General features: G+C 53.2%; 9 protein-coding genes across 9 annotated transcripts; 5 read left to right on the top strand and 4 right to left on the bottom strand.

Annotated features, from left to right (window-relative positions):
- Nucleotides 1-617: 617 nt before the first annotated feature.
- Nucleotides 618-4,637, top strand: J4E90_010428 (uncharacterized protein; the record flags this gene model as incomplete). Its single annotated transcript, XM_051439941.1, has 3 exons — nucleotides 618-1,724; nucleotides 1,865-4,514; nucleotides 4,570-4,637. The coding sequence occupies 3 exons, from the start codon at nucleotides 618-620 to the stop codon at nucleotides 4,635-4,637; spliced, it is 3,825 nt and encodes a 1,274-aa protein (XP_051286163.1).
- Nucleotides 4,638-4,712: 75 nt separating this feature from the next.
- On the bottom strand, nucleotides 4,713-6,188 carry J4E90_010427 (uncharacterized protein; the record flags this gene model as incomplete). Its single annotated transcript, XM_051439940.1, has 2 exons — nucleotides 4,713-5,130; nucleotides 5,200-6,188. 2 exons carry the CDS (start codon nucleotides 6,186-6,188, stop codon nucleotides 4,713-4,715), a joined length of 1,407 nt encoding a protein of 468 aa, XP_051286162.1.
- Nucleotides 6,189-7,008: 820 nt separating this feature from the next.
- On the top strand, nucleotides 7,009-8,167 carry J4E90_010426 (uncharacterized protein; the record flags this gene model as incomplete). The annotated part of the gene is made up of 2 exons (XM_051439939.1): nucleotides 7,009-7,058; nucleotides 7,108-8,167. 2 exons carry the CDS (start codon nucleotides 7,009-7,011, stop codon nucleotides 8,165-8,167), a joined length of 1,110 nt encoding a protein of 369 aa, XP_051286161.1.
- A 1,441-nt stretch (nucleotides 8,168-9,608) lies between these two features.
- J4E90_010425 (uncharacterized protein) lies at nucleotides 9,609-11,480 on the bottom strand (the record flags this gene model as incomplete). The annotated part of the gene is made up of 2 exons (XM_051439938.1): nucleotides 9,609-10,992; nucleotides 11,041-11,480. The coding sequence occupies 2 exons, from the start codon at nucleotides 11,478-11,480 to the stop codon at nucleotides 9,609-9,611; spliced, it is 1,824 nt and encodes a 607-aa protein (XP_051286160.1).
- Nucleotides 11,481-11,703: 223 nt separating this feature from the next.
- On the bottom strand, nucleotides 11,704-12,816 carry J4E90_010424 (uncharacterized protein; the record flags this gene model as incomplete). Its single annotated transcript, XM_051439937.1, has 2 exons — nucleotides 11,704-12,588; nucleotides 12,652-12,816. 2 exons carry the CDS (start codon nucleotides 12,814-12,816, stop codon nucleotides 11,704-11,706), a joined length of 1,050 nt encoding a protein of 349 aa, XP_051286159.1.
- Nucleotides 12,817-13,734: 918 nt separating this feature from the next.
- Nucleotides 13,735-14,894, top strand: J4E90_010423 (uncharacterized protein; the record flags this gene model as incomplete). Its single annotated transcript, XM_051439936.1, has 4 exons — nucleotides 13,735-13,821; nucleotides 13,869-14,111; nucleotides 14,161-14,297; nucleotides 14,351-14,894. 4 exons carry the CDS (start codon nucleotides 13,735-13,737, stop codon nucleotides 14,892-14,894), a joined length of 1,011 nt encoding a protein of 336 aa, XP_051286158.1.
- An 831-nt stretch (nucleotides 14,895-15,725) lies between these two features.
- Nucleotides 15,726-16,723, top strand: J4E90_010422 (uncharacterized protein; the record flags this gene model as incomplete). The annotated part of the gene is made up of 2 exons (XM_051439935.1): nucleotides 15,726-15,801; nucleotides 15,852-16,723. 2 exons carry the CDS (start codon nucleotides 15,726-15,728, stop codon nucleotides 16,721-16,723), a joined length of 948 nt encoding a protein of 315 aa, XP_051286157.1.
- Nucleotides 16,724-18,006: 1,283 nt separating this feature from the next.
- J4E90_010421 (uncharacterized protein) lies at nucleotides 18,007-19,659 on the top strand (the record flags this gene model as incomplete). Its single annotated transcript, XM_051439934.1, has 2 exons — nucleotides 18,007-18,532; nucleotides 18,593-19,659. The coding sequence occupies 2 exons, from the start codon at nucleotides 18,007-18,009 to the stop codon at nucleotides 19,657-19,659; spliced, it is 1,593 nt and encodes a 530-aa protein (XP_051286156.1).
- A 1,242-nt stretch (nucleotides 19,660-20,901) lies between these two features.
- On the bottom strand, nucleotides 20,902-22,756 carry J4E90_010420 (uncharacterized protein; the record flags this gene model as incomplete). Its single annotated transcript, XM_051439933.1, has 3 exons — nucleotides 20,902-22,250; nucleotides 22,307-22,555; nucleotides 22,612-22,756. 3 exons carry the CDS (start codon nucleotides 22,754-22,756, stop codon nucleotides 20,902-20,904), a joined length of 1,743 nt encoding a protein of 580 aa, XP_051286155.1.
- Nucleotides 22,757-24,384: the final 1,628 nt, after the last annotated feature.

Below are 24,384 nucleotides of genomic sequence, written 5' to 3'. Positions count from 1 at the left end.
GTCTCCCAACACGACGCGACAGGACGACCTGGCCAAAAGCAAGAGCTAGCTGACCTGTCCATGGCATCAATAGACGGTGAAGCTGTCTAGACGCATGCAGTGCTGCTCTGGCATGAGCAACCGGTGAAGGATCAAGGACTCTCAGTCGGATACCTTGCAGTCAGCAATGACGTCTTTCGTCCCAGCGCCTTCCACTCAACATGCTCCAATTCAAGTCGCGTTCTCTCGTCGACACGAGACATTAATCTATTGCCCATCGCAATCTTACACGGCTCCTTCTTCGTTTCGATACGTTGTTAGACTGATGTTGTCAGTATCGCAGTTTCGGCCGGCGGTGCATCGCAGTAGCGACTAAATTTTCCATCTGAGGCGGGCGCAAAATGTGACTGGTGTCGACCCTGCGACGTGAACTCTAACCATGCAATTACAAAAGTTCATTCAACCTAAGATCTACTCGCATGCAACCTGCTTACCTTCACTCATTTAATGAGAACAGGCATCCAGCGGTCGAATTTAAAACCAGGATACCTTCGGCGGCCTGTCGACACCTCGCTTGAGGGGCACACTACCGACAAGGCCTATCACGCCCGCGCAAGATTTACTTGCCGTCGCCAGACATGGCCACCGCTGCAGTACTAAGTCTCTTGGACGAACATACCCGACAAGTAGCGTTTGATGGTAGCCTGGCGAAATTAAGAGCTGCACGGGGAATCGACAGCGGCGCGCTCGATATTTGCGTGCGACTGTTGCCCAGCGGAAGCGCCCATGTAGAAGGTGGAAGTACTTCGCAGCATGAGGAACTATGGAATACCGTGTTGGACCGTCTAGTCGACCAAAGGTCACCGGAGAGCCTCTACGAGATTGCTGAGATATGCTACACCCACGACTCGCATGCCGCATCTCTTCTCAATTCCAAAATCAAGCAAAGCCTTTCCACCCTAGCCACGGATCTATCGGCTGAACAAGCACATGGGGAAAACATCGAAACTGCAAGAGCCTATCTCGAATTCCTGAAATGCTCCTTTTGGGTACCGGCCGCGTCTTCGTACATGGTCGACTCGCAATCTCTCACTCTCCTTTCGAGCTTTGTCGGCGTCGAAGGGCTAGATGATACTGCACATGATACGCTGTCCGCTTTCTTTTCATTGCTGAAAAGCAAGAGAGAGAACTCACCCACCAATCTCGATGCAGTCGTTGATCAATCAATATGGAACCATCTTAACGCACTCGACATGGCATGTTTCGCCGCTCGGTCTAGCAAGATATACAGGACCTGGTTCCAATGGACATCGCTCGCCGCTTCCGCTGGGCTCAAATTCACATGTGTGGGCAACGAAGAATACTGGAGAAAGCTCAGGTTAGGTCTTGTCAAAGGCCATGCGGATCAACGCAAATACTGCCTCGGTATCATCCGCCAGTCTTTTCTTGCCACTTCTGACCATATCGATACACCTACGATGAGATACGATGCTAGTGGCAAGGACCGGGAGCAGTACGATCTATATACGACCCTATTCGAGACCATCGTGCTTCATCGATATTCTGGCCAGGTCGAGGACTGCCTGAAATCTATGACGACGCTTCTTGGCTCTTCTTCAGTAACAAATCCTTCCCGAATTACTCCCGCCATGACGACAACTCTACTCACCGCAGCGTTGAACCCGCTGATACAGGAGAGCGTTAGGAAGATGATCGGCCGCTGGTATATGGACTTTGTTATCGAAGTAAGTTACATGTCTTTCATCGTCATAGACGATATCGTTATCATCGTTATTGTACTATCTACGCAACAAGACAATAGTTCAGGGCGAAAGCCATGGCCTACTAGAGGCCGAGTATACCGATGCTAACTTTGACATGGCAGCGCCGGGGCGACTTGAGCGGCCACATAAACTTCCTATTCGAGGGATTTCTACCTTGGGCAACGGATGGTAGTCTCTTCACATCGACTCTTACTGCCACACGATCATCGACAACGTGCGCTCATGGAGACGCACTTGCTGCAGTCGTCTCTCGCTTTGTATCCGATACAGAAGAAAGCCCATCTTTTATCCCTTCGGTCGACTTTGCCGTCTCAGAAGTGGGAGCGGACAACCGAAGTGGCCGTGCAATCGTACTTGGTATCGTTCGTTACGTCCTGAACGCCGGCGGGAGGATGTTCCAACCAGCAATACTGTACCTGATGCATGGCCTCGTTAAAGGCCTGGAGACGCGATACGCGCGAGGTCCACCGCATCACAAGCTGGAGATGTCGGAGATTACCGAGATCCTCAGCTTGTCACGCTTGCCTGGGTTGCCTGAGGTAGCAAGCGACTTACACAGCATTCACTGTCAAAGGCTCTGCGATCTTCTTGATCCTGATCTACAGTCGAAAGGCGTACCAACTAGCGAAGTCCTGCGAGCCAAATGCCAAAAGTTGGAAGATCCAGTGGATCAGTCGGCGCTTCAATCGACCTTTGGCACCAGAGATGGCGGGCTACCCACTTTTCGGTCTTTCATCAAAGACCTCCGCGAATCGAAGCATAGCTGTATACAAGGTTCAGCCTTCGCGCCCGCTTGCAAGAGCGTGATTGAGCTCCTGGATCGTACTGAACCAGCCGATATCGACCCAGACGACTTGCACACCGTGTTGGCAGCGTTGTGGGAAGAGGCTGAGATTCGCGACTTCATCAGACCATTTGCTATACAACTACCTTCCCTACTATTCCATCCGAAATGCGTATATGTCAGTGTTGAGGAGGGTTTGAATCACTTTCCTAATTGGTGCGACATTAATACTCTGCTATCGGTAGCCATGAAACGACTTATGAAGCTATCCAAGGGACGGTCCTACATTCTTGCAGTACTTGCTCGATCGCTACGCAAAGCTGTGTTTGCACACCCAAGTGCAATCAGAGCACACCGGGGAGGCCTCCCCTTCGACGACTACATTCTTGACTTCATCAATAATCCAGCATCCATCGGAACAGAGTTTTTGTTTGAGGTTGTCGCCGCCGACAAGCTTCAGCAATACCTGCCGCATCGAACATATGCATCGTACTACGGTATGCGAGAATGGCATGCATACGCAGCTGTCATAGATATCCTACATCGCATTCCGAATGACCCATATATCTCAAATCCAGAGACTGCTCAGAATATACTGGATGAGTTGGAACTTCCCTGGGGGAATCAGAAACCACCAGTCGCAGTCAAATGTCCATGGAAGAACACTTTTCAACTGCAGGCAATGCTATTGATGAGTCACTACTGTGCGGATGACATAGTGGTGGAGAGTCATCTCGATTGTTTCACTCGTGCCTTAGTGGTAGAATCATGGCCACGATACCGCTACCTGCTCGAATGGGCCATAGCTCGCATTTACCGTCGGTTCCCGGAATTTTCTTCGCGTCTCTTGATAGAGCTAGGAAATCTGGAAGAATATAGCCCGATTCACATCGCCAGTCTGATCAAGATTGGTCTTCTAGTCGCGCCATACGAAACCCAAGACTTTGCAGTAGAGCTCATCACACACCTGAACTCCTACTCTGCCAGCCCCAAAGTCCAGATCCGCCACGAAGCAAACTTTGCGTTTCCCATCGTGTTTGACATAGCTGTTGAGAAGGGCTGGAGGAGGATTACCGAGAATCCCGCTTTTGTAGGCATGAACGCTTTCATCCGCCGGCTGGACAAGTTCAACGCTTCTCCCTGGACGATAAGAACCCTGAAGGTCGATATTGAACAGGATTTTACCCTTACAGGCATCTTCCAAGGCCGATACCTGTCGATCGAGACACCGGAACCAGAGCTCGTCACGCATGAAGACTTCGAGGCTCTCGAGCGTGATGATCAGTCGGATGGTTTCAACCCGCCACCTGCACGCATAGCACTTGGGAACAAGATCAAACCCAGCTTTGACGTCATTACACCAGCTACAACTGCCCCAGTACCCACCACCACCACCACAGAGCCGACCGGCCAAATCACCCTCCAAACCAAAGCTGGCATCGACCTGGACAACCTTCACCCACCTGGAGACCCACCCAGCATGCAAAATGCCCGTCCCGCATCCGTCATGCTCGTTGCCTCTCTCATCGACAACCCCACCAACCTCGGCGGTCTCTCCCGCATATCCGAATCTTTCGGTCTCGAAGCCCTTTACATCGACGATCTCAAGAAGGTCGCGCACAAGGACTTCAAGGCTACCAGCGTGCGATCAGAGAAACATCTTGCTATCAACGAATTGAAGGAGGTTGGCGTACCGGCGTTCTTACTCGATGCAAAGAGTAAGGGGTACGAGGTTGTGGGTATTGAGCAGACGGATCGCAGTGGCATATTGGGGACTGAGGATGGTAAGAATGATGTTGTGGATGAAGGGATGATTAGGAAAGAGGCCAGAAGCCAGGACATTGGTACACTACCCAAGAAGTGCTGTCTTGTGCTAGGTAGTGAGAAGGAAGGTATCTCCGCGGAGGTGCTGGCTATCATCGATCGCAACGTCGAAATCAAAACTGTGGGAGTTACCAGAAGTTTGAGTAAGTCTCGATCTTGTAACTCACGTCAAGACTCACACACTAATATTCATAACAGACGTTCAAACCGCAGGTGGTATCGCACTCTACGAGTGGTGGAGAGAATGGGGCGGCAGCAAGGCCTAAGCCATAACAGAACATATCATCATTGCTTACTCAACAATAACTCATTCTTTGCTTCAACAGCACACCTCCACCACCCTACTCAAAAACCCTCTTCCACACCCACAGACTCCTACTATTCGTATAATGCTTCAACCCCTCCATCCCCCACTCCATGCCCACCCCACTCTCCTTGTGCCCCCCAACACTCCCCGCTTCTAATCTCCGTGCCAAGCCCTCCGCGCGCGTGATGTCTTTACTCCATACCGATGCGCCCAGCCCCGTTCTGAGCGCGTTGGCGCGGTCGATGACGTCGTCTTCGTTGCGCCATTTGAGCAGTGGGACGATGGGACCGAAGGGCTCTTCTTGGACGATGCGGGAGTCTTCGGGTGGGTTGTCGATGATGGTGGGGGTGATGTAGTAGCCGGTTTGGGGGGTTGGGGTTATGGTGCCGGCGAGGGCGGGTTTCCAGTTTTGGAGGGGGATTTGGGCGTACATGTTTTGGACTTTGTCGAACCTGATATTATCAGCTTTTGTATGATGGTGGGTAATGGGAGGAAGAGACGGGAAGGGATGGGTGGCTTACTGCATTTTGTTCTGCAAAGGTCCTACTACAACGCCTTCTTCCGTCCCAGCACTAGTCTTGATATTCTCCCTTGTAAACTCAACCATCTTATCTCGGAACGTGTCGTAGATACTCTCGTGAATGTAGATACGCTTCGTCAACATGCATATCTGGCCCGAATTGAGGAAACTCAATGTCGCGATCTTGGGCAGGCATTTGTCGATGTCCACGTCTTCACACACAATCGCTGCGTCATTACCACCCAGCTCCAATACATACCGCTTCAGTGTCTTCGCACAGGATGCTGCGACCAGCTTGCCTGTTGCTATCGAGCCTGTAAACGAGATCTTATCGATACCAGGGTGCTCTGTGATCCAAGGGCCGAGTCGGTCGTCTCCGCTGAGTACCTGCACGACACCTGGAGGGAATACGGTCATGGCCAGCTCGCCAAGCTTGAGGTCGCAGTACGGTGTGTACGGCGATGGTTTCATGATGAAAGTGTTTCCTGTTATGAGTGCTGGACCCAGTTTGCCTAGGCCTAGTAGGATAGGCCAGTTCCAGGGTACGATGCCGGCGCATACGCCGATGGGTGGGTGGGTTGAGTAGATGGTCTTCTCGTCGTCTTCTTGCAGGATCTCGTCTTTGATCTCCATAGTCGCGAAGGCGCGTAACCATGTTAGGCCGCAGTCCATCTCGGTTCTAGAAAGAGACAGTGGTCTGCCTTGCTCCGAGGTGAGGAGCTGCTCCAGCTCATCGCGGTTGTGTTCTATCGTGTCGGCGTACTTGAGGAGTAGATTTGCTCGCTCGGAGAAGGGTGTATAGCTCCATGTCTTGAACACTTTGCGTGCTGCGTCGACGGCGACATCGAGATCTTCTTTTCTGGCTACTAGCACTTCGTAGAGGGGTTGGCCATTGGCTGGGTTGATGGAATGCCGCGTCTCAGGAGTTGGGACGAGCTGGTTGTTGATGACATTGCCTAGGTAGGTCTCTGTGTCGAGTTTGGAAACCATCTGGATCCGTTCGTGCTTGAAGACCTTTCAGGACTCGGATCGACTTGCAGACAAGAATGCGCACCGCAACGGCATAGTTATACGCATATCTAGATGCGGCCAAGTTCTGATGGCTGCTGTTGAAGTGGGGTTGACATCGTACAGACGCGGGGTAAGCACCACACTACGCGCTGTCATCGTTCGCATATGCTCGGTGACTATCTGATTCGTAGAGTGTATATTGTCTTTGCTTGGTGTTGGGCCATCGCGGTTCCTAGGGATTGATGACGCAGTGGGTCAGCGGCGCACGGATGCCAACATCACGACGCGGGGATGCGACGCGTCTTCGATCACGCTCCAACCACCTCATCCATTCCATCACCAAGCCATCCTGCGGCACCACCCGTCTCTACGCTGGGCAACACGCAAGGAGATGCCAGGCTCGACTTCACCGCCATGAAGATCTCGTGCGAGCCAGATGTCGACTGAGGCATGCTTTCCCCGCCAAGCGTCATGAAACGGCTATCAAACTCATCCTCTTCCACACGACTCGACAAGACCCCTACTTCGTTCTACGATCGCCCAGCTGAGCCCAGCCGTCACTCGTTCTCTAGGGTCTGTCCGTTTCAATTAAGCTCATTGTCACCCCGCTTAAGCCTCTTCGAACAGGGCACAGAAGCTCGTACAAGCATTCAACCGCCGCAAGGTCGAACGCCAAGATGCATCTGTCACGATTGCTGAAACTGAGCTCCCCGTATTACCCGGGCTGGAAAGTAGAGATATAATGGCGATGAAGTCCGCAGTAAGGCGACAATGAATGGAACCTGACTATCTACTCAAAATGCCTTTCATGCACTCAAAAGGTGCTACTACCCTTGGACACACGTTCCGGTAAGTACCGTCATTACATTCAGATCCACCAGGCTGAACGGCTAACCAGAGGCAGAAACTTTGATCAGACGATCATCACAGTCAAAGTCGGCGGAAAAGACTACGCCGAGTCTTTCAGCTGCCACCGCGAGCTCCTCCGACGATGCTCCCCATACTTCAACACATGCTTAGAGGAGAAGAGTAATTCGCCCTACGAGAAGTCGGGAACTACGCTAGACCTCGACGACACAACCCCTGATGTGTTTGACGCGTTCATGCTATGGTTATACACAGGCTTCATACCACACCATCTCATCGAGGGAGGGAAGGAGGTCCACCCTCCGACTCATGCAGTCAGTGTCAATGGCGGCGACAGCTCGAGTACCACCGGTCAGGAGGAGGGCGATGATGTGGATACTGCCTCCTGGGGCATTGCTTTAGAGACCGACGATGCGGAAGCGGACGCCCCGCCGGCCAACGCTGCCGCTGCAAGCAGCCCTGCACCCAGTGCGGAGAAAGTCCCTGGCGATGCTGAGCCCGAAAAGGCTGCCGTAGTACCGCCCCCACGAAACCCAGCTGAGAAGCCCGAGATACCCAAAGAGACGCTGTGCCCATGCTGCTCAAGACCATACAAGTGGAGAGGGCTGGAAGGCTTCTTAGAGCGCCGGTTCATATCACTCTACGTCTTCGCACACCGCTACGCCATTCCGAAGCTACGTCGCGCCGTCATCCTCGCATGGCAAACGAACGACGAGATCCTGCAAGTCATGCCCGACCACAGCAACGTCATCGCTGCCTACGAGAGCCTCCCACCAGATGCACCGCTGTGCCGATACTTCCTCGATATGTACTCCGTGTACTGGAACCCCGACCGCGACGACGAGCGCACGATAGCTTTACGCAGCCAGCTTCCGCAAGCATTCCTGTTCGAGCTGGTAACAATGTTGGCGAGGGGAGAGAGACCGAAGATGGAGAAGGAATGGTGCGAGTTCCATGAGCATGAGAGTGAGGAAGAAAAGAAGGCTTGCTTGGATGACTTGGCCAAGGATCCTGTTGCGAGCAAAGCACTCCGGCGGATCAAGGATAGTAAGGGCTGGAAGGGGCTGGTGCTCAAGAAGGGAAAGAGATGAGTCAATGACAACCAATTGCACACGCATCATGGCATGGCGTTTCGGAGTCGCATAGCATTAGCATATCCCGGTTACACAATTAGCAACACTTATTCTCATCGCATTCACACTTCCGATTTGGCGAACAGTATTCACATGTGCCTCCTCCTAAGCCGCTAACACTCGTGTTCTCCGCTTCATCAGCAAGCTGAGGAATGTGGAGAAGCAATACGAGATCTCCTGACCACGCCAGACATATCATCGAATCTTCCACTCAGCCATCTCTCCTATGTTTAACCTATGACATCTTTCTAGCAGTCGGTTGTGGGCAGCGCTAAATGATGCGGCGAACGTCCTGGAGTCGCTGCTTCCATTCGCGTGTATGCACTTGTTGCTTGGCATCTACGCACGTCTTGCAGTACGAGAACAAGAAGTCCAGTAAGACTATGGTGACTCAGGTTTACGTGTGGATATCATGTTATGAGAGGACTTCTTACTGATCTTGATCATGAGTGCCGATGCGGCGTCGCTGCTCCAACGCCGATACGGAATGCATGTCTTGGGGGTACTGTAATGGTGTGAGTGCGATACGATGCTGAATTAGGTACCGCACAGCTGTGATAGAGCCTCTCGAGTATAAGAAGATCTTTCTACTCTGCTCAGGATCTTGCATCTGCACAGGTCAACGCAAAGCCATACAACAATTCTGACTTCAATCGTCCACCCACTCATCAGACTTGCGTTACCATCGCGAAAACTAATCATGAAGACATTCACTATCGCCGTAGTCTCCTCCATCCTTGCCCTCACCACCGCTCTCTCTCCACCCTACGAACCCCCCTGCGACACATGCGTCCCAACCCCCGACCAGAACAAATGCGACATCACCACCTCCTGCACCTACATCTGGGGCCACAAAAACCCCCATACGCCCGGTCCGAATTATTGTGCCTGCCGCCATGGGTATCGTACGTCTCTTCCCACCACCATCGCCGCTCCTTCATCCACTCTCCGTCATCTCTCCAGTGATAAAACCGGCTGACACCCAACAGGCGCAACAGGCTACGAAGCGAACGACTTCGAGGTCCAATGGCGTTTACCTTGGTATGGTATTCCAAATGGCGACCCGAGCCAGGAGGGTAGGGTGTTTGTGAAGCCGGGGGTGGAGTGTAATACGCTTTGCGGTGATTGGTATCTTGGGAAGGATGGATGTAAGGGCGTGCAGGTGAAGGGGTGGTGTATGTAAGGATCGATGAGAGAGAGAGACAGAGAGATGGGTTAGTGGCTTTCGGGTGGGCAGCCAAGTCGATGTGATTAAAGCATTGTCGCCAAACTCGTGCGACTGCGTTCGCGAAATGTGAAATTCTCGATCCCTTTTCTCTTGCGGAGCGAATACCACGTGCGCTTTGGCGAAAGTGCGAATAGGTGCATAGGCATGCAGACTGCCTCTTGATCCACGAACCTACGCGCGGCCCTTTTGTGACTTCTTAAGTGCGGTTTGCCGCTTGGATCTTGCCTCGGTGTATCGATTTAAATCATGTCTTGCTTGCTTCATCCGAATCCGCTCCCGCTTAAGTTGCTCGTCTTTCTGGGCAAGGAGAAGGCTCTCAAGCTTGGCGAGCTTATCCTCGTTGCTCTTTATCATGGCCTCTTGCTGAGAAATGAGGAGACTCTCAAGACTGTCGAACTCGGCCGATTCGGCTTTCCTCTCAGCCTTGTTCTCTTCAGTCTCAGCTTCATCTATATCAACACTAAGCTTTCCAGGATGAAGAAGTCCGAATATCTCGGCGTCTTCCAGATCTTGCTCGATTGCTCTCCGGCCGACCTCTTCGTGGTATCGATCTACCTGCGCTCGAAGGTGTGGAAAACGTCCATTCAAGGATCCAAAGAGTTCCGCAGAATGATCTAACTCGTACTTCTTCTGTAGTGTTCGTGCTTCTCCCTTAGCCATTCCAGGCGAAAAGATCCCAAGTCTACCAGCACGCTTTCTTTTGGAGATGAGTCGCACTCGTTTGAAGTTTCTTAGGTCCTCTTCCTCGCGCTCAGCAAGCTCGTCGAAAGTTCTCTTTCTACTGCCAGCGTCCTCAGCTTCTGGTCGCAGTTTGGACTCTCGTGTATGCTGATCTTCTCGTAACGGATATTCCTCGTCCTGAATCACAGTGATCCTCCGGAATCGGATTTGACAATTCGTGCATTCTATCTCAGCATCGCTGGAATACGTCGAACTAATGAAGCATCCTGGACAGGTAGTGCTACTGCTCTCGCTGGCATCATACTGATTAAAGACGAAGCTCATGTCGATTCGCTGACCAGGTATAAAGGCAGCGTGCCATGGACGCGATAGCTCGATCTCTCTTCCCGTACCGTTGGCTTGTAAGGCGTATTGCCTTCGTCCAACTTTCATATGGCCTGGCATGTTCTGGAATCGCAGCTCAAGCACAGAGTGGAAGGCATCCCAAGAGGTGATGAATTGCAGATGGACAGGTGCGATACGACCCATGGGGTCGTCCAGTATTATTGGCTCTTCGAACAAGCTTCGTTCCAGGTGACTGGGGAGCGAATTCTGCAGACGCATAACAGCACGGTAAGTTGCAAAGTTGATCGTCATCGCGCCTCGTATCATGCCTTTGAGCTCAGAACCAAGCTTTCGGAGCCAATCTAACTTGAGTGCTTCGGATACATTCCCCAATATCGAGTTGGCAGCTTCGATATTGCGGTTAGCATTCTCAATGCCGTCTTTGATGTCTAGAAGTGATGCATCATGCAAGAGCGTCGCCGTGTCGTTCCTGCGCTTTGCTTCGTCGAGTTTGTCATTCATCTCTTTTCGACTCACCCCAAGTAACGTGCTATACAACATCAGCATCAGCTCTGACAAGGATAAGTATGATACTTACACATTGGCCGTGATTAACAACATCTGCAGGCTTGATGTCGTCCCCGCGATCTCTGCGCGAAACTGCTCCAGCGCTTCTTTCTCCCCAGTCCTCCAACCAATAGCTCTTCCAATTTCTCTGACCCTGTTCACTTTGCCGACTTCAAAAGTGCGCTGGTATCCCTGGATGCGCTTCTTGTAGGCGCTAACGCGGTCATTGCATCTAGCTACGGCTTGCTTTGCTGTTTCGCAGAGACTCCGTAACCCAGGCGTAGCTCCATCCCCATGCTGTCTAGTAAGCAGATCGATTTCGAGGAGCGTACGGTCGAGAGTCCAAAGCTCGCGTACGGCGGCCTGGTACTCTGCTTTGGAGCCGCGAGCCTCGTCGAGCGCTGCGACTAGATCTTTCACAAGCAAAACGACAGAGATGATGTCGCCTACGGCACCGAATGTGACCGGCATGGCAATATAACAACAAAACTTTAGGAGAATGAGATGATAATGGTATAATGAAAGTGTTGAAACTTCTTGAGAGATTTCATCTGACCCCGCCTGAATGAGGCTGCACAAGATGGCTGAGTCGCTAAGCCTCCACGAGGTCCAGCCAGTAACATGTCACACATACCACGCCACTTCATGTCGCGACTGCCTGCCGATGCGGCACAGTTGCCAAGACCACATCCCTTTAGTTTGACCTCACCTCACTCTGAGACGAATAACCACTCTCAGTGTCCGACTTCTTCTCATCTGTACGCACCTTGAAGCGGTCGGTCTTTTCATCAGCCCAGTGTGGACGCGCATCGAATGCGAACTGCAGAATCTCTGGACGCTGGTAGTGACCTGCCGCATCGATCCACACCTTTACCGATCCCATGTGCGAGAAGTCAATCTCGCCCTGCACCAACTTCTCCTCCCCGCCCGTGTGCGGACCAGCGATGTACGAGCAGAACGGATGGAGGACAGAAGACCAGCCGCCGCCAGCCTTGACGAGGTCCTGTTTTCCAAGGTTCTCTTCCATCCAGTCGAGGCACTGTTGGTCGACGTAGTTGGAAGCAGTGATGACGAAGACTTGGGCAGTCAGGGCATGGGCCTTCATCAACGCCTCGATCTGCGCATCGGCAACGGCTTCGAAGCCGGCCATGGTGGATAATGCCGGCCAAGCTCCCGCATGAATGTGCTGGTTCTGTGTGATAAGGGCCTGGCGTGCGCCGTTCATGGTATGCTCCCAACACGCGAGACCTCCGAGGTTGTACCCGAGCGTCAATGGCCAATTGCGCAATGTGCTGCCGTTGCCCTGAGCCCACACCATGCGCTCGACATAGGTTGGCTGGAGCTTCCGATGAACACCGAGTATAGTGCCGTCACTATCGATAATGACTTGGGTGTTAAACAGCGTATAGCCGTTGGCGACACGTTCGCAGACGCCCAGGTTGATGGCTACACCGGTCCTGCGACAGGCATCCTGGATGGCACTCACATCCTCTCCGTTCGGCTCCACCACGACGCTCTCTTCGGCGTATTTTGCCAAAGCAGCGACCTGCTTTAGGGGTGGGTAACATTCAATCCAGTACTATGGTAATGTTAGCATGAGCCCCATCGTACAAAGTTTGAGATTAACAGCCGATGCACGTACAGGATAGCCAGGAATGAACGTCTCAGGAAACACTAAGAGCTTGATGTCGTCCTTTGCAGCCTGTTCGATGAGGCGGATAGTCTTCTTGATGGTGGCGGCTTTGTCCATGAAGACAGGCGCCGCGTGTGCGGCAGCCACCTTGAACTTGGTTTCCTTGGGCGCCATCGTGTTGCAGTACGATAATGGGGTTTCCTAATCGATGGACTGAGTCAAGACTGACAGGCTGTTGAAACTGCGGAGAAGATAACTGTCGTGGACCCAGATTTCTTTGTTAAGGTTGCTTGCTACCCGCCAAGCTCGCCGCTCCGGCACGGTCACCGTACGGCAACCGCTGCGGCACGTCGTTATCTCCCGTGTCGTGTAAAGGTCCGATTGCTCAACTGCCAGCCATTCCCGCATCGCAAAACAATGCAACTCCACGCGAAGATCGTGTTTGTCACAGGCTAGTGCGCATCAGGTACCCGGCTAGTCACACCACGCGTTCTCGCAGCCATGTGAGCCTACACAAACGCGGCTAGCGTCGACTCCATTTCTCACCGAAACCGGCACTCCCCCCGAAAACACTGGCATTCACTCGTTGCACAATCGGTGCGATTACGATGGAAACTAATCCGAGTGGATATAGGGTTGCACGGCCTTATGGGTTCACTGCAATAAATGCATTTCGTGACACAGAAATCCGCCGAGTGAATGGGGGGTGCAGAACCCAAACGCCTGCACGGCGATAATACAGCTTGCTCCTCTGCGTGAAATCCCGTTGTGCGATTCTCTGACACTTCGCAACTCATCCTGCGTGATCCCGACGACAACCGGCTTTCGACATGGCGTTCGATTACTTTGCAAACCCTCCTCCCGGACTGGACTTGACCGAGTCCCGCACTGCCTCCAATAATGCTATCGGCGTTGTACTTTTCGTCCTTTCTCTCGTTTTCGTGGGCTTGCGCCTCTACACTCGCTTGCATGTAAAGCGTGAGCCGCTAGGTCTAGATGACTATCTTATGTTTCTCGGTCTGGCGCTGAATGCGGGCAACCTGGCATGCTGCATTGCAGGTAGAGCAATCAATCACGCGAGATCAACGATAGATGCTAACATCTAGGTTAGGCGGCTTCTATGGTCTTGGCAAGCACATATGGTCGTTAGGGCCGTATGAGATGCGACAAATCACAATAGTACGTTGTGAAGTCCCCGACCACACGAGTAACGCAGCGCTGACTAGAGCAAGATCACGTTCGCCTATGTCTTCATCTACGCATGGAGTGTATGCATCATCAAGTTCTCAATCCTGGCGCTGTACCGTCGCATATTCGGCCTCTCATACTTTGGCTATTTCTGCATCGCTCTCACTACAGGCTATCTCATCACAAACCACATCGTCCTGCCGCTCTACACGCGACCACTGCATTATTACTGGAACCAGTGGTACGGAGATAAAGGCGTGGTCCAGGTAGACGAGGCAAAGGTGAGACCACTCCAAGACCGAGCTGCAACAGCGACTGATCAAGATGTAGTTCTATCTCGGTGTCGGCATCATCAACCTTTTCGGCGATGTGTGCATCCTTACGATACCCATAGCGAGCGTGCTTAAGCTTCACATGGGACGGACCCAGAAGGTGGCAGTCTGTCTCACGTTCCTGCTCGGTAGCTTGTACGTTGCAGTCCTACGTTAGTTCTACGACAAAGTTTCGCTAACAAGTACAGCGTCTGTTTTGCTTCGCTCTACCGCATCATCACCATTACCCACCTCGTCCAGTCGAAAGACATCAGCTGGGCAAAGAGCGACGTCTTCATCTGGTCCTCCGTAGAGCCTTCCATCGGCATCATTTCCGGATGCTTACCCACGCTGCGACCGCTCATGATGAAAGTGATCAACGCACTCTCGACCCGCCTGCCATCCTCCTTCAAATCATCACAGCATTCTCAATCATCCGGCCCCTCGCTGAACCCTCTCGAAACGATATCCAAGAAGCGCACGCGCAAGATCAACCTCAAGGATACGTTGGGAGACACGATTAACAATGACACTCGGAGCCAGTGGGGCAAATCGCGATTGGATGAAGACGAAATGTGTCTCACGACAACGACTGTGCATGGGGAGTGCCCGGGTACTGCCCTGTGCAAAGAAGGCAGTGTGACCACAAGCGAGCTCTCGCAGAGTATGAGGAGAGAAAGAGGTATTACTATGACGAAAGAATTCGCATGGGATGAGGGAACGCATGACCAAAGCCCAGACAACAAGGTCTAGACAAGTAGTAAAGCGATCGCGCAATCCACTCCTACTTAGCTATCGATCGTATCCGCACCAGGCAACGGAAACAGGACTTGGACCAATGTGAATACCCCATCAACGCCCACTTCCAAGCACGCCGCCCCCGAAGAACCTCTTTATAGTCCAAACCATCGGCGAGATTGGATACCGTCCGGAAAATATTGCGTATTAGAATGCGACGCGTCGCGGCCTCTTGAAGGCAGCTGACACGACCAACGGGTTGGGTAGCGACTATGGCGGCAGCCTTTACTGGACCACGCGTACGGCCGACCGATCGCATACGCTAGAGTGTCTGACGAACTCGGGGTAGGTGGTGAGGATCGAAAACGGCTTGGAAAGGAACGCGACGAATGCGACGGGACGGGACGCGTAGCTGTACGGGGAACATACTAGCGTGGCCGATCTATGAGCAAGCGCGACTGGGTGACACCCTGACAGCCCATGCAATGCATTCTCTACCTTACTTTTGATCTTGATGTCTAGCAAACCTGAAGTGAATTATCATGGATGACGTTGTTCATCTTCGAAATTTGTGCCTGCAGCCATAATCCTGTCTTATGGCCGAATATGGTATAGCGTTTTTGCACTCTCGTCGATCATCCCGGTGTTTTGCACGTTGCGGCCACACATCTTCCCGGCGGAGATAGTTGTCGCAGCAGCACCACCACCTTGGAGAGGCGCCACAACAAGCCTGCCTTTTCGTCCGAATTGAAAAATGGCAATGGTGCGTCAGGTATATAAGAGGCACTGTGCAAGTGCAGAAACTGAGATGTCCATATCAACGCAACTCGCGACTAAAGCCTCAACATGCAAGGCTTCAAAGACTTCGACCCTGCAAAGGACATTGGTGATCTTTCTGGCAAAGTCATCTTAGTGACCGGAGGTGAGTGTACTTGTTGCTCGTCGTTGACATTCTTCTGACAGTCATATTAGGCACCGCAGGATTAGGAGAGGAAAGTGTGCGAGCACTGGCGGCGCACAGTCCATTACACATCTACTTCACAGGCCGCAATGTCACTGCAGCGAATGCACTGATCACCAACATCAAAGCCAAGCACCCAAAGGCGTCGCTGAGCTTCATCAAGATGGATCTCTCGTCCCTTTGCGCAGTCAAAGAGGTCATCGCTCAAGAGTTCAAACATGACCGCCTCGACATACTGATGAACAACGCCGGTATCATTGCTAAGCCAGCAGTCTTGAGTACCGATGGCTACGAGATTCAGTTCGCGACAAACCATCTCGGTCATGCGATGCTCACCAGAGAGCTGATGCCCATCCTGCTCAAAACAGCCAAAGAGCCCAGTTCAGACGTGCGTGTCATCAGCAACACATCCGCCGGTTACGAGTTCCATCGCGCTATCAAAGGTGGCATTTCCTTCGATGAGCTTGACGCTGGAAGCACGATGTCCCGGATGCTGCTAGGCGCATGGATCCGTTATGGACAGTCCAAACTCGCAAATATCCTCTTCGCAGCGGAGCTCGCACGTCGGCACCCCGAACTGACGTCTGTAGCCATCCACCCTGGACTCGTCAAGACGCCCATGAATACCGATATGGCGGGCTGGAGTAAGACGTTCGTCAACGTAACGTCGCGGATATCGGGCGAGAGGTGGCTTGAGCCGCATGAGGGCGTTTTGAATCAGCTTTGGTGTGCGGCCGGAGCGAACAAAGAAGCATTGCGCAATCGAGGATATTACACGCCTGGGGGAGTAGATTCGACAGAAAAACTGACGGCGGAGGCTAGAGACGAAGATCTGGCGGGAAGGTTGTGGGAGTGGACGGAGAAAGTGCTCCTAAAAGTCTGAAGCTGTGGTTCGATGCATCGGTAGCACTTTGGGGATGGGGGGCATGTATCTCTTCCCAGCATTTGATCAGGCCAGCCTTCCCGTCCCCATCGACAGTGATGACTATCTCGTTAAACTCTTTAACCCACGATGTCCAACCCATACCGTCCAGTTCCAAAATGGTGACCGGTACTGAAAGCAAGAAGAAGGTCATACGATAGGTTAGTAGTCTCAGCGCCAGGCCTTCATTGTTCATGACATCCTCTGGACTCATCCTAGGGTACATTTGCTTTATGGCGTTCGCCCTCCACCCAAGCCAGTCTAGTTTCACAGTGTTGATGTGCGGGGCCCGCTCAGATACAGTAGGTGTATGGAGGTTCAGCTTCACGACCCTTATTCGGTGGCCGGGGCAACAGACGCTCGCTGTGTATTCGAGAAGAGCGGCAAAGCTAGGCTTATCGAGAAGAACATTGCTGAGCCGCTTCAGGAAGAGGGCCGGCTTGTCTCTGGTATCGCGCACGTTGATGGAAATGGAATCGATCGGCTCCGTGCTTCGAGCTGGACAGCAGGTCCATGTAGGCCATAGCTCTTTCCTGTTGACCATCATGACATCAAGAGAATACGCCTTCGGCAGCTGACGGAGACAAGTTTTGGTCTCCTGATGCAGTTGTCTGTTCGTGAGGAGCAGTCCATACGCACTATACTGCTGTGAGATGGGTAGCTGCAAGCAATTTGTCGCTATTGAGGCCTTGCGCGCGGCGTCATCTAACGTAGGACGACTAGGTGGCTCAGCGTGTGCACTGATGACAAGTTCGAGGATTATGTCGCGAAGTTCGCGCGGTAGAGATAGCAGATGGCGAGGCATGATGAGATGGACTGCGCGAACGATGGTTACGAAGGGAGAAGAGCCGGTCCAGCACGCGCGGGGACCTGAGCTAAGCCGAGGCGCTAAGCTACATCGATACAAGCCTCGCCAAAACCCTTGCAGGGTTGTTGTTCGCGGCTGCCCGTCTTCTCTCACGCACTCACTTTCGCTGTACAATACAGAAAGTCATCAGCATCTTTCACTTGACACTGCTGCCTGGAGCCTGCGCTAAAATGACGTCGTTGACGCTACTCTCGGCCCTGTCGCCTACCAAGGCTGTCGAGCTGAGGATCCTCACTTGCATAACTGTTTGATAGCGTCCAATGTACAGCTCCGTATCCAAAGCCCGCGGATACTTGCAGCTCTGAGAAAACCCACAAACAAAGGTCGCACCTACAGTCTCATCGCCAGCGACTCGCTGCTGCCAACAACATTCGCGATGTCTCGATTGGAAGCGCTTCCTCAGCACCTTCTCCGCGACATCCTCCGCTACTTGCTCCTCTCTGATCGTGTTCGCGGCCCTCCAAATCGCTATCTTATCGAAGACTATGACTTCCAAGTCGCCATCCTCCGTACAAACAAGGCCATTAACCAAGAAGCTGCCAACATCTTCTACCAGGACAACAAGTGGATCAAATTCCGCAATGGCTATGGAGACCCGATGGAGACCGCTTTGATTAACCACGAGACTCCCTACTTCAAGTTGAAGACGATGAAGTTCGAGAACCATGTCGCGGAAGTCGATGTCAAACCAAATGTCATAAGTCTACCGGTTTATGGTGGGAAGACGACGACGGGACTTCTCTTACTGCAAGACATTCCCAAGTTCGCTCGCGTTTTGCGCATTGTCGACTTCGCCAACTTCTTCGGCTATAACATCAAGTTCGCGCTTCACACGCCACCCGGTGGTGTCGGCAATCTGAGTAAGGAGGACCAAGAGCGCCTGCTCTTACCCATGGAACAAGGTGAGTCGACCACTTGCATATGTTGTACGATGAGAAGTAACTAACTCGATTCCTTCGTAGTCAAAGGTGTTGCTTTCCGACAGCAAGTCACGTTCACTTCTACATTTGATGCAACCCTTGTCCAACGCGTCAAGCAGACTATGACCCAGGGAGTCGCATGGCTGCGAGCCGGTGCTGCTGAGGTTTACGATCTCGCCTTATCGATGAAGCGCATGGGCGATATGGCTTCAAATATCGAAAACCGAGACATGGCTTTCGCGAAGTGGAACGACACGGTCATGTTTATCGACAGCACAATGAAGCAAAACGACATGATGGATACACGTCTGGAATCTGTATTCCGGTGCCGAATCTATGCGCTCCAGTGCATGGTTGATATCGAACGACAGCTACTCGACTTCACAGACCTGTCTACTCCGAAGAAGGGCCCCAAATTCGACCATATCTCAACGGTAGTGCAGATGGCGGAGAATGCGGAGGGTTTCAACGCGAAACTAGGATATGAGGCGGTTCCCACATCTGCTATCGCCCGCTTCTATCGCTTCTTGGGTATCGCCGAACTGGGCCTGGACCATCCCGTGAAAGCGGCCAAAGCCTTTGTCAAGTCCTACAAGATCATGTCTCTCTCTAAAACCAAGCAAGGTTATGAGACGGCGGCGGAGTGGAAGAAGCTCACTGCGACCCAACGCAAGGCAAAACTGGACTCTCTGTACCACGACCTCCCTAGCAACCCACACACCCTCTCAGGATTCAAGGCTTGGCAAGGTCCTCAAGTCGCATCTGAACACTGGGTCATGCGCAAACTGGGCTTCCAAGGCGAATTCCCGTACGCTGACAAGATAAGTGGTGTGATGGGAGTATGGCTGACGAACGAACCGCACCCCAACTCTTCGCGTCCAGGACCACGTACTGTACAGCTTGGAGCTGTGAAGCCGGAGGTACTGCAGAAGGTGGTGGACAAGCACCGTAAGGAAGCAGCACTGCCAATGACGCAAGGTACCGCCATGATTTGGGTCTCACTCGGACCCAACATGATAGGTCAAGAGAGTGTTTTGGACGATCCGCAGGCTGCAAGGAGTATGGAGAACATGTCACTCAACGGCCATGGAGGCTATCCGACTCAGTGAGTGCCGGGTCAATCACCTGTACTGTTCTATGTATGTGCACAGTCGGGGTGAGTGCTAGATGGGATAATGTAGTGAAAGAGGCTGGTATTGTTTGTGCGTGAGCTATCGTATCTATAGACACACTCTCCTTCACTTCCACTAGAGCATGCCCTATTGCTAGATACCCAAATGATATCTTTGAATCTGACAAACACCTTCTTGCCTCTCCAAACCACTTACATACTACCATCATCCCTACTACAATCATGACATATACATCTGACAAGCGTCAAGCAGACAATGAGCCGGCCTCGTCACCACCAGCCAAGCGATCGCGCAGCGAGAAGCCGACATCACCCCCAGCATCCACGCCGCGACTCTCGTCACCAAGGCGAAGGACAACACGCCCAGCTATCCGCCAACCCTCTACCACCCCAACACCCTTAGTATCCGCCTCGCCGGACGAGGCAACCACCACCTCAGAGACAGACCCCCTCCTCCACCGCATACGATCCGGTATCACCTACACCCTCTCCACCACCACCCCAGCGCAAACAACGCGCTTCACCATCTCAACAACCACCAGCAAGCCCCCCTACCTCGCCGCCCTGAACCTCCTCCGCACGCACGCTACACTCATAGCTTCATCACCCCTCTTCGAGATCTATGAATTGGGCGTCCCGAGACCAGATTGGGTGAAGCAAGGGGGTTGGCTGGGCATTCATGATCCGCAGTGGTGGGTGGGGAGGAGTGGGGCGGAGGTGAAAGCCGGGCCTTGGGCCCATGAGCTTGAGGTGAAGAGAATGGAGGCGAGGATGAGGGGGGTGGAGAAGGGAAGGGTGAAGAGGAAAAGGGGGGCGAAGGGGATGGGCAAGGGAGAGAGGGAGAGGGAGGGGAAGTTGAGGGAGGGGTTGAGGAGGCAGAGGGAGGGGGTGGGTATGTGTGATTAGAAATGGATAAAGTATTGATGCAGGATGACGTATGAAAAGACTGGTAGGAGACATTGCATGAGAAGAGCATGTCAAGATTGAACAGCAAAGAAGACATCACATGTGAGAAGAGGATTGGTAGTTCAAGATTAAGAAGTAGTTCATGCTATAGTATAAACTACAGAGGTATCATTCTCCAGCGCAGGCATCTATCCATTCCGTGTCTTTAGTAATATGCTATACTGTACTGCATAGCTAGAACCAAACATTACATCATTCAAAGTGACTCATTCGTGTCATCAAGACGTGAATAAAACACTACACCATCAGCCATCTAGTGGACGGAAGCAGTGCGGTGGTTCTTCTCAGTGTCAACGACAATGGAACCGTTGCGCTCGATCATGGTAGCTCCACCCTTCTGAAGGGAGCTCTCGACGAAGGTGTGGGTTGGGCGCCACTTGGCAGAGGTCCTGGGAGTGGTCTCGGCCATCATCTGGTCGACCTGCTCGAGAGACAGACCCTTGGTCTCGGGAACCAAGAAGTAGGTGTAGATGAAGGCGATGGTGCAGAGACCTCCCCAGATGAAGAAGACGGAGGACTTGAGGTTACCCTGGTCGGTACCGACCATGTAGGGGGTGATGACGGCGATGATGGTGTTCCAGAGCCAGTTGGAGGCGGTGGAGAGGGCAACACCACGCGAGCGGATGGGCAGAGGGAAGACCTCACCGATGAGGACCCAGGCACCAGGACCCCAGGTAGTGGCGAAGAAGAAGATGAAGATGGCGATGAAGGCAATCTGGGCGTTGACGGCCGAGATGTTGTTGGCGCGGGTGGTGCCGTCGGCGAGAGTGGTGGAGTTGTTGAATCCCTGAGTGACACCGATGATGGCAACCAAGAACTGGCAGATCAACATACCGAGAGCACCGAAGAGGAGGAGTGTGCGGCGACCGAACTTCTCCATTCCGTAGAAGGAAAGAGGGGTGGAGCAGACGTTGACCAGGGTGAAGACGAGCGAGATCAAGAAGGTGTTGGAGATGGCGCCAGTCGACTCCAAGAAGGGAGTGGAGTAGTAGAAGATGAAGTTGACACCAGTCCACTGTTGCATCATCTGGAGGGAGGTACCGAGGATAGTCTTGCGGAGGTTGGAGTTGGACTGGAAGAGAGAACCCTTGAAGCAGTTGGCCCAGCCAGAGATCCAGCCACCGGCGGGGATAAGCTCGCGCTCGTACTCCTCGTTGGCAATGATCTCAGCAAGCTCGAATTCAACCATGGACCTGAGCTCAGCAGCCTGGGGGTCGGTAGGGTGGACACCACGGATCTTCATCAGAGCCTTCTTGGCCTCATCGGGCTTGCCGCGCTTGACGAAGTAACGAGGAGAGTCGGGAAGGCAAGCAATACCACCACCGAGGATAAGACCCCAGGCAAACTGGATACCGATGGGGATGCGGTACTCGCCAGTGTCACCACGACCCTGGACGCCGTAGTTGACACAGGCGGCAAGCAGGAGACCAATGGTAATGCAGAACTGGTAACCGGAGACGAGCGCACCACGGACCTTCTTGGGGCAGATCTCGGACATGTAGAGAATGACAATGGCAGACTCGAAACCGACACCAATACCGGCGATGGCACGACCAGCGACAAGGAGGTCACGGCCAGTGGCAGCCATTTGCAAAACAACTCCTAAGTGGGGGTCAGTGGCTTGTTTCATAAAGTAGTGCAAGCGGGGGAGTTCGTACCGATGATGTAGATGAGACATCCCAGAACAATGGTCCACTTGCGACCAATCATGTCGGAAAGGTCACCAGCGACGAGAGCACCGAAGAAAGTACCGGCGGAGAGAATAGAGACGATGAGCGAGGTGTTGCCAGAGCTGATCTTGCAGAGGCCATCGGGAGTGTTGAGACCCTGGGGGCAGATGGGGCCCTCGACCTCCTCGATGAACAGAGGCGAGTTGAGCACACCGTTGATGTATCCGGAGTCGTAACCTGAGTATGCGGTCAGCCACTGTTGTTGTGGAGATTGTGCTCTGTTGTTGTCTTACCGAAGAAGATACCACCAAAGGAGGCAAAGGCGCAGAGAAGGTAGGCCTTCCAAGTGACAGGGCACTCAGTCATGTTGACATCGGTGGTAGCTTGGATGCCCTTGGGATTGGCGGCCTCGTCGGCCAAGTCGTTGTTGTGGCTCATGATGGGCAAGTGCGTGGGGGTTGTACGCTGAGGGAGTTGACGAAGCGCGTTGCTTGAAGCTGTGCAGGGTAGAACTCGCACGCGGCCTTGGACGAAGAATCGGAAACTGAGATGCGGGTGAGTTGAGGGTTAATAAACAGAGCTGGAGATTTGAGATCTAGTGCAGTGCGGAACAAGTGTACCGCAGAAATGGCTAGGTAACATTGCGGCGCGACTTGGAGGGGCCCGTGCTTCCCTGCTATTGGGTGCATTAGCCTGGAACCCAGTGAAGGGTGCGCGCCACCAGCTCTCTGGGGAATGGTCGCCCGCGTTTTGCCTGCTCCAGCTTCTTCTCCAGGCCCGACTGGCCCGACTAACCTGGTAATTTGACAAGTGTCGGACCGGCATTTGCACCGGCTGTGATTTGACCTTGGCAGGTGAAGCACAGACGATGCTTTTACCTGTCTAGAACGCTTCTAGGTTTTCAGAGCCGCACGTGAGGTGCTCCCCGACCAAGGGTTCCCACTTCACTAGACTCCACCATCGTGGCCCATGGAGTCGGCTAACGTGTGTCTGGAGCAGGCTGGTAACGGCGCTAGCCCCCAATACCAGGTGCGCGGCGCCCTACACTCGGCTCCCTCCGCCTTCTACGCCTGCTTTCATTCATCACGATGATGCGCTGACGATGCGCCAATGGCATGGCCTGTGCTATGCTTTTGACCACTGCAGGCGTCTTTCCCCAGACAACACCATGTGGCTGAACGCTAATGCAACGGCGGTCAAGATGAATGTGAACTGCTGACGCTTGTCGGCCATGGACGCCTAACGGCCAATACGCGACTTCGCTGGCCTTCGGAGCTCCTAATTAAGCGCGCAGTGTGGCACGAGTCACTCTCATTAGCCCAACACCACCAACCCCAGCCTCCGCTCCTGTCCCGACGCTGGGAACGTCCAACCGGGGCCGCCCTTGATTAGTGCATGTGGTCACGATGCACGGTCAGGATGCCTGACCCAGCGACTGCGAGAGATCCAAATCCAGTCCCTTCGCTGCGGGAGGAAAATGTGGTAGCGATGATGGCGAGAAGGCTGTCGCTACCGAGGTGGTTCGTTCACGTGGGTCGCTCGGTGTCAATCACGCGGAGGTCTCCCCATGGTTTCGATCCGACGGCCCACAACCCTGATTGGCCATGCCCTGCGCTAGTGGCTACCCCGACGAAGCTTGACGCGGAAAAGAATTCAGCCCCGACATAGCACGAATCGCCGACGAGAAAATCTTCAGACGCGGCATCTGAGCACTGAGGTACATGACAAAGCGACATCGCGTACCCCGACATCCATCGTCCGCATGTTCTTCTCCACATTGTCGCCCAACGCACTGCTGCTGCTTCGCTACCATCTTTTCTTGCGTCCCCGCTGAGATGTCACCACCCCACAACTCGTACCGACTATGCAAACTTTGTGCGACAGTGGTGGCCTCAGCCGCAGCTCTCCTTGTGCAGGACTTCATTGTTACACGAGAAGCCTGTCAGACGCCGGGGTGCAATGCCTCAGTTTGTCACGATGCTCAGCTGTCATGTGCCAGCTGGCTTCTCGATGCCTCGGAGCAGGAGATGGTCCTGGGGTCCTGAAAGTCCTCCAGCGTTTTGGTC

The sequence above is a fragment of the Alternaria incomplexa genome, assembly GCF_024043165.1.
Source record: "Alternaria incomplexa strain BMP 0042 chromosome Unknown scaffold_22, whole genome shotgun sequence".
Lineage (NCBI taxonomy): Eukaryota > Fungi > Ascomycota > Dothideomycetes > Pleosporales > Pleosporaceae > Alternaria > Alternaria incomplexa.
The sequence above is the reverse complement of the archived record's forward strand: the minus strand, read 5'-3'. Positions and strand labels throughout refer to the sequence as shown.